The 7912-nt window shown below is 33.4% G+C and overlaps 1 protein-coding gene across 1 annotated transcript; it reads left to right on the top strand.

The window, feature by feature from the left end:
* On the top strand, positions 1 to 951 carry LOC308351056 (olfactory receptor 1165-like; the record flags this gene model as incomplete). Its single annotated transcript, XM_080816539.1, has 1 exon — positions 1 to 951. One exon carries the CDS (start codon positions 1 to 3, stop codon positions 949 to 951), a length of 951 nt encoding a protein of 316 aa, XP_080672665.1.
* Positions 952 to 7912: the final 6961 nt, after the last annotated feature.

Here is a 7912-nt window from a genome sequence, read left to right as displayed (position 1 = left end):
ATGGCCCTGGGTGAGGGAAACCAGAGCTCTGTGACCACATTCGTCCTCCTGGGTTTCTCAGAATACCCAAACCTCCAGATACCTCTCTTCCTGGTGTTCTTGGTCATCTACACAGTCACTCTGGTGGGAAACCTGGGCATAATTGTGGTCATAAGGTTCAATCCCAAACTCCACACGCCTATGTACTTTTTCCTCAGCCATCTGTCCTTTTTGGATATTTGTTATTCCAGTGTCTTTACACCTAAACTGTTAGAAATCTTGGTCATGGAAGACAGAACGATCTCCTTCAAAGGATGCATGGTGCAATTTTACTTTGTTTGTGCATTTGTGATAACGGAAATGTTCATGTTAGCAGTTATGGCCTATGACCGGTTTGTGGCTGTTTGTAACCCTCTGCTCTACACAGTTGCTATGTCTCAGAAACTCTGTTCCCTCTTGGTGGCTGGAACTTATGTGTGGGGTGGAATATGTTCCTTGACACTCACACATTCTCTTTTGGAACTATCCTACTGTGGTCCCAATGTTATAAATCACTTTGGCTGTGAATATTCTGCGATCCTCTCTTTATCCTGCTCTGACCCCTACTTCAGTCAGATGACATGTTTGGTCATTTCTACATTCAATGAGGCTTGTAGCCTTCTGATTATCCTGGCTTCCTATTTGTTCATAGTTGTCACCATCGTCAAGATGCCTTCTACTGGTGGACTCCAGAAAGCCTTCTCCACCTGTGCCTCCCACCTGACGGCCATCACCATCTTCCATGGGATCATCCTTCTTCTCTACTGTGTGCCCAACTCCAAAAGCTCGTGGCTCCTGGTCAAAGTGGCTACTGTGTTTTTTACGGTCATGATCCCCATGTTGAACCCCCTTATTTACAGCCTGAGGAACAAAGATGTGAAAGACACGGCCAGGAAGTTAATCCATACCAAACTGCTTTCTCACTCAATGTAATTTTGATTTTTACAAACACACACACACACACACACACACACTTTTAAATACTTTTTATACATTGCATTGATGGTTATTCATTTTCTTTTCTTCAAATAACTGGAGAAAATTTATTCAGAAAATTAGTTAATTTTATACAACTGTGATTATTAAGTCTCACTGTACTTTAACAAAACACTTGCACTTGCAGGGACACCTGGGTGGCTCCAGTCTGTTCAGTGTCTACCTTCAGCTCAGGTCATGATCCCAGAACCCTGGGATCAAGCCCCACAGCAGGATCCTTGCTCCATGGGAAGCATGCTTCTCCCTCTGCCTCTGCCTCTCCTCTTGCTTGTGCTCTGTTTCTCTCTCTGACAAATAAATAAATAAAATCTGAAAAAAAAAAAAAAAAAAGGAGAGAGAGACAGAGAGAGAGAGAAAAGAAATCTCTTGCAGATTAAAAGAAAAGAAAGAAGGAAAATTCTGCTCAAGTTCTACTCTCAGAGTACAGTATGTTAAATAATGGTCCTCTAAAGAAGCCTTCATCCTAACCGCAGAATCTATGAATATGTTACCCTTCCATGTTCCCTTCCGCCTTTCTCCTTATTCGTTTCTTCCTCTTTCTCAAATCATGAAATATGACAAACACATAAAAAAGTAACTTTGAAAATTTTTTCCTTTCCATGTGTTCCCTTTTCCAAGACAGTAAAGACAAAACGTTATCAGCACTTTTCAAAATATCCGTAAGTAGTCTCTAATCACTGCCTCTCTAGCACCACTAGGAGCAGACTTCGTTGTGGAATTTGTGGTGTTCAGAACTCTTTCTCTTTAGCTACAACTCCTAAGAACTGGTTATGAGAGTATAAATGCTAACCTTGCCTCCTTTTAAAGTGCATATAAGTGAAATCTTAGAGTATATATTCCATTTTACCTGGCTTTGGCTCAACATTTATTTTGAATGGATGTTGAAATTATTAGCTGTAACAGTTCATTTTCTTCAGTGAAGAACGTTCCATTAAAAAAAGTCATAGTTGGTTTATTTATACTATTAATAAACTTTTGGTTATTTCATCTTCTTGACCTTTATGAAAATGCGGCTATGAACACTTTTGCACAGACATCTGCTTTTCTGCACATAAGCAAGCTCTTATTCTGTGAGATCTGTCCTGTATCTGAAAGTTCTGAATCACAAGGAGCTGATTTCTTCTCTTTTATTAGATGCCATCAAACAATATTCCGAAGTCAGTGGATTAATTTAAATTCTCCCTATATTGTGTGTGACTTCTAATTATTGCTCATTCTTACCAACATTTAATATTGTCACACTAGATATGTTAATATCCTCAATGTTGATAGGTGAGTAGTGGTTATCTCACTTTGGTTATAATTTAAATTCCTCTTATTATCAATGTGGTTAAATTTCCTTTATTTTATTTATTTATTTATTTGAGAGAGAGAGAGAGAGTAGGAGGAGGGACAGAGGGAGAGAATTTTCAAGGAAACTCCCCACTGAGTGCAGAGCTGGACACAGGGCTCATTCTCATGACCCATAAGATCATGACCTGAGCCAAAATCAGGAGTCCAATGCTTAAGGAGGGTACATGTGGTGATGAGCATTGGATGTTATACACAACTAATGAATCATTGAACACCACATCAAAAACTAATGATAACCTACATGCTGGCTAACTGAACATAATAATAATTAGAGTTCAATGCTTAACTGACTGAGCCTCCCCGGTGAAACTTGAATTTCTTTTAATATGATTATTAGTAGTCATTTGGCTCTTTTTCCTTTGTGACATACCTATTTTGTTTTTTTGCCCATTTTTCTATAGGTTGTTTGTCTTCTGTCATAAATATGTAGTTCATTATACATTTTAAATAAAAGCCCTTTGTTTGATAGATGTACCATGGCTGTATTTTCTCCTAGACTGTGGTTGTCTATCCACTCTCTTGATGATGTATTTAGTGACACAGATTTCTTAATGTTTACTGAAGCAGGGTTTATCAGACTATTCCTTTACAGTGATGTGCTTCTAATGTCCTATTCAGGATATGTTTATTTCCTCTAAATGAATGAAGATATTCCCACATTTTATGTGCTAAGTTGTCCCAAATTTCATACATTATTATCTTTGATATTATATTCTATTTTGTCTTGGATTCTAGATTTTATTTTATTCCTTTTACACTGATTTTTAAATTTATTCTAAGATCAAACTGGAATTAAATTTTGGTGTGATATGAAAATTGGCTGATTTTATGTTTTAACCTATGGATGTATATTTTCCCAGAAATATTTATTGCAAAATCACTCCATTAGACTGACCTATAGTGCAGTTTTTTTCACATGTAAATGTCACTATATGTATAGCATACAAACTTTCTATATGCTTCTCTCTGTTTCATAGTCAGAACTATACATAACTAATAAGATACGGTATCCAGTAAAGTCACTCCTGAGAAGTTACTCCCTTTCTTGCACGATAATTGAGATGTCTTTTGATTCTTAGCTTTTCAAACAAATTTTAGAATCATTCTTCTTTGGTTTTAAGGCAGAATTACAGCAGAAGTATAGATCCATTTTGAAGGAAATGACAATTTGCATCCTTAAGTCTTCCAAATCATGAGAATGCTATATCTATCTGTTTAGATTTGCTTTAATTTTTGCAATAGACATTTTACCACATTGTTTTTTGTAAAGTTCTTGCAAATATTTTGTGAAATTAATCTGAGTGTGTGATCTTTTTCATACTATTTCAAATTTCATTTGTAAGATGTGTATCATTTTTAGATCAGAATCTAATTTATTACTATATTAATTTTACTTTGGGACACTCTACTAAATCTCATGAAAATTTTATATTTTTTTGTTGATTAGTTTGGATTTTTAACATGTATATCATATAATCTCTGATTAAATATATTTTGATTTTGCTGTTTCCAATATTATTCCTTTCCATTATTTTTTTGTTTTTGTCTAACTTCCTAGGAAGTTCAGTGCAATTTTGAATAAACATAGTAAAAGTGGCCATCCTTGATTTTCCCTCTTAATAAGGAAAGCATTTAATATTTCATGTTTAAGATGTTTTCTAGGGACACGTGGGTGGCTCAGTCAGTTAAGTGTCTGCGTTCGTCTCAGGTTGTGAATCCCAGGGTCCTGGGATGGAGCCTTGCATCTGGATGGCTCCCTGCTTAGTGGAGAGTCTGCTTCCCCCTCTCCCTCTGCCCTTCTTCCCCGCTCCTGCACATTCTCTCTCAAAAAAAATAAATAAGTAAAATCTTAAAAAAAGAAATAGAATGCTGTTTCTGATAGGTTTTTTTGTACATTCCTCCTTTTTCCAGATTAACAAAGTTATCTGCTTTATTTGTCCATGTTTTTGCAATGTTTTGGAGAGTAGATGTGGAATTTCATTAAGCTTCTTTCTCTTCATCTGAGTTCCTTTAATATTTTCACATGGAAACTTACATTTTTTGGATTCTCTAATGTTAAATCAAATGGTTATTGTCCTGAGAACATGAATTTTAAATGTTATATAATAAATTATTCTATTAGTTAGTTAGTTTTTTCCTATATTCTTACATTGTTGGTGAGGACAGAAATTGGCAGAATTACTTTAGAGAGCAATTTGGTAATAGCTATCCTAAGAAAATACACATAGCAATACTACTTCTGAGAATTCTTCCTAGAGTTACTTTGAAAAACAAAGGAAAAAGATACACAGTTGGATATTTTTGAAGTATTATTTATGGTAGCAAAAGAATATAGAATTCGAAATACTCATTATTATGTGTTTGGCTTATAAATTGTAGTATTTTTTTTTAAAAAGAACATGCCATGTAGCCATTAAAAATGTTAAGTCATTTTATATGTACTCATTTGGACCAAATAAAGTGTTCCAGAAAAATTGAGCAAGAACCACACAGTAGTCCCAATTTAACATCATTTATGTAAGAAGTGCATATGCATGTCTCTCTATATATGAATATATATATGCAATATTATTTCTTGAGGATTCAAAAGAGTCAAACAAACAAGCAAAAATAGGTGGCAAGTGGAAAAGTTGATGGGACGACAGGCAGAAGGGAGGGAAGGAGGGAGATTTTCTTTTTAAACTATCTTTGGAATCACATTAGGTAAATGTGTCATGTAAAGAAAGACCATTACATTTAATTTATCATAAATGGTTTTAATATAGAAATTGATGGCTCAAAATGTTGGCATGGTCTCTCAATTTTATAATCACCAAGGTATCTGTTTCTATCGTTCTCTTTTTTATAGATTGGTACAGATATAAATAAATGTTATACAGATAACAGATATAAATATATATTAATATTTTTTGTGTTTTTGTATTTCAATATTTATATATTTAATATACGTATTTCAGATTGTAAATATATTATATTACAAATATCAGTATATTATTTTGAGAGCCAGATTATACTGAACTTGTAAAAATTAATTAAAATTTCATTGAGAATTCATCATCACCCTTTTATTCCATAATTTTAGAAGTGCTATTGCCTTCTTTGAACTGTAATATGATGCAACACTTTGCTTCAAAAATTACTTTAACCATTTCTGGCAATGTTCATATTTTACACTCAGCTTATTTCTTGAAATTATAAACTTTTGACCTGTTTTCAGGTTTTAGTTATTTTGCTGCTTATAATTAGGTTAGAATTTCAGAAATTTTTCATTGTACTGTATTGTGTGAAGAGTTACAGGGAGTTTTAAATACTACAGAGAATTAATGGTCTGGGGAATGGTCCAATTCCTGCTTCTAATTAGCAACACAGGCTTGGAGTACTTAAAATAACTCCCAGATTGTTAATATCCAGAATACAATTAACTTTATGAAAATCACATCCTATGACAAAGTAGATATTAGAATCTCATGCTAATTCCATTTTTATTTCAAGAAACAACTGAGATAATATGTCTAGAATTGCTTTGTAAGTTGTAATTGTAATTTGCAAATATAAATGGCTAAAACTATACTATGAGATATTTATTTTCTTCTTTTCATTTGACAAATATTGAATATATAACTAAGCTAGACACCAAATAAAATACAGATACACAAGGAAAACAATCAAATTAAAGCACCACCTGAAGAAAATCGATATAATGAAATGTCTGTAGACTGTTGTGACTCTAGTATCTCTTTACATGAAGGGATGAAATTTGAATCCTGATTATTCTACATACCAATTTTGTGACCTAGAAAATTAGATTTTTTTGTGTTTAGTTTATTTCTTTGTGAAGCATGTGCAGTTTTAGAAAATGGTATGTAGGTTTGGATTCACTAAATAAATTCTATTTTTTTAGTAATTAAGTGTTTGGAGATGCTAATTATTACCTGTTACATCTCCCACCTTTCCCTCCACATCCACAGTCGCAGACATTAAAAAAGCAAGTGACAAAAGGTGTAGCAAAACGACTCAAAGTGAAAGCAAATGTGGATGTTGAAAGGCTAATTGTTACATTTATACTATTTCAGGTGATAGTGCCTTGGCAGCAACGGTTGTGATGGTGGAAAGTCCATGAAATGAGCCTATTAATGTGAATGTTGATATTTTTAAAATAAGTTTTAAATTTTTAAATAATTTCCACTCTACAAAATAAATTGTAAAAATACTTCAGAGTTTCCGTACACACCTTACTCAATTATCCATATTGTTAAGATCTTATACAATTAACATGATGCATTTGTCAAAGCTTCTGCACAGCATAGGAGACAATAAATAATAAAAAGAAAACCTACAGAATGGTAGAAAACATGTATGAACCATATATCTGATAAAGGATTAATTTCTGATAGTACAAATAAGGAGCTCATACAATTCAATAGCAAAAACAAACAAGCAAACAAAAAACAAAACAAGCAAACAAACAAACAAACAAAAAACAACTTATAATCCAATTAGAAAGGTGGCTAAGGACTGAATTTAGACATCCTTTCTAAGATATACAAACAGCCAAAATGTGGGCCAAAAGAAAAAGAAAAAAAAGTTTGATGTCACTTAATTATCAGGGAAATAAATACAAACCAAAACAATGACTCACCTCAAACTTCTGTGTGTGTGTGTGTGTGTATATCGTTATATATATTGTTATATATATAACAAATGTTGATAAGTCTATAAAGAAATAGGAACCCTTATGCATTGTTGATGGGAATGCAAAATAGGGCAGTTACTATGGAAAACCGTATAGAGGTTTTTCACAAAATTAAAAATTTAAGTAACATGTGATCCAATAACCCTGCATCTTCATATTTATCCAAAAGAATTGAACTCAAGATTTCAAAAATATTTTAGCATTCTCATGTTCATTGAAGAACCATTCACAATATTCAAGATGCAGAAATAGCCTAAATGTCCATGGACAGATAAATGGATAAAGAAAATGTGGTATAGATATACAATTGGATATAATTCAGCCTTACAAATAAAGGAAATTCTGTAATACGTGACCACAAGGATGAACTCTGAGGACATTATGTAAATGAAATAAGTGAGTCACAGAAAATAAATTCCACTTAAACAAGATATATAAAATAACCAGATTATTGGAATCAGAGAAGGAAATGACAGTTGCTAGGGACTGGGGGAAGGGAAGAAAAGGAGTTACAAATTAGTGGGTATAAAGTTTCAGTTTAAAGGATGAGCAAGTTCCAGAGATCTGCTATATAAAATTATATTTGCAGTCAACAATACTGTATTCTATACTTAAAAATCTCTTAAGAAGGTAGATGTCACATTAAGTGTTATTGCCATGATAAAATGAAAAATTTGAAAAGAAGCATTAATATAGTACAGGGCAGCTTGGGTGGCCCAGTTGGTTGAGCTTCTGACTCGATTTTAGCTCAGGTCATGATCTCAGGAATGTGAGATTGAGCCCTGTGTCAGGCTCCATACTCAACACTGAATCTGAGATTCTCTCTTCCTCTCCCTTTGTTTCTCCACCAGC

This window comes from Martes martes (genome assembly GCF_963455335.1).
Source record: "Martes martes genome assembly, chromosome: 10".
Lineage (NCBI taxonomy): Eukaryota > Metazoa > Chordata > Mammalia > Carnivora > Mustelidae > Martes > Martes martes.
Note: the sequence above shows the minus strand (reverse complement) of the source record. Positions and strands in the feature narration are given on the sequence as shown.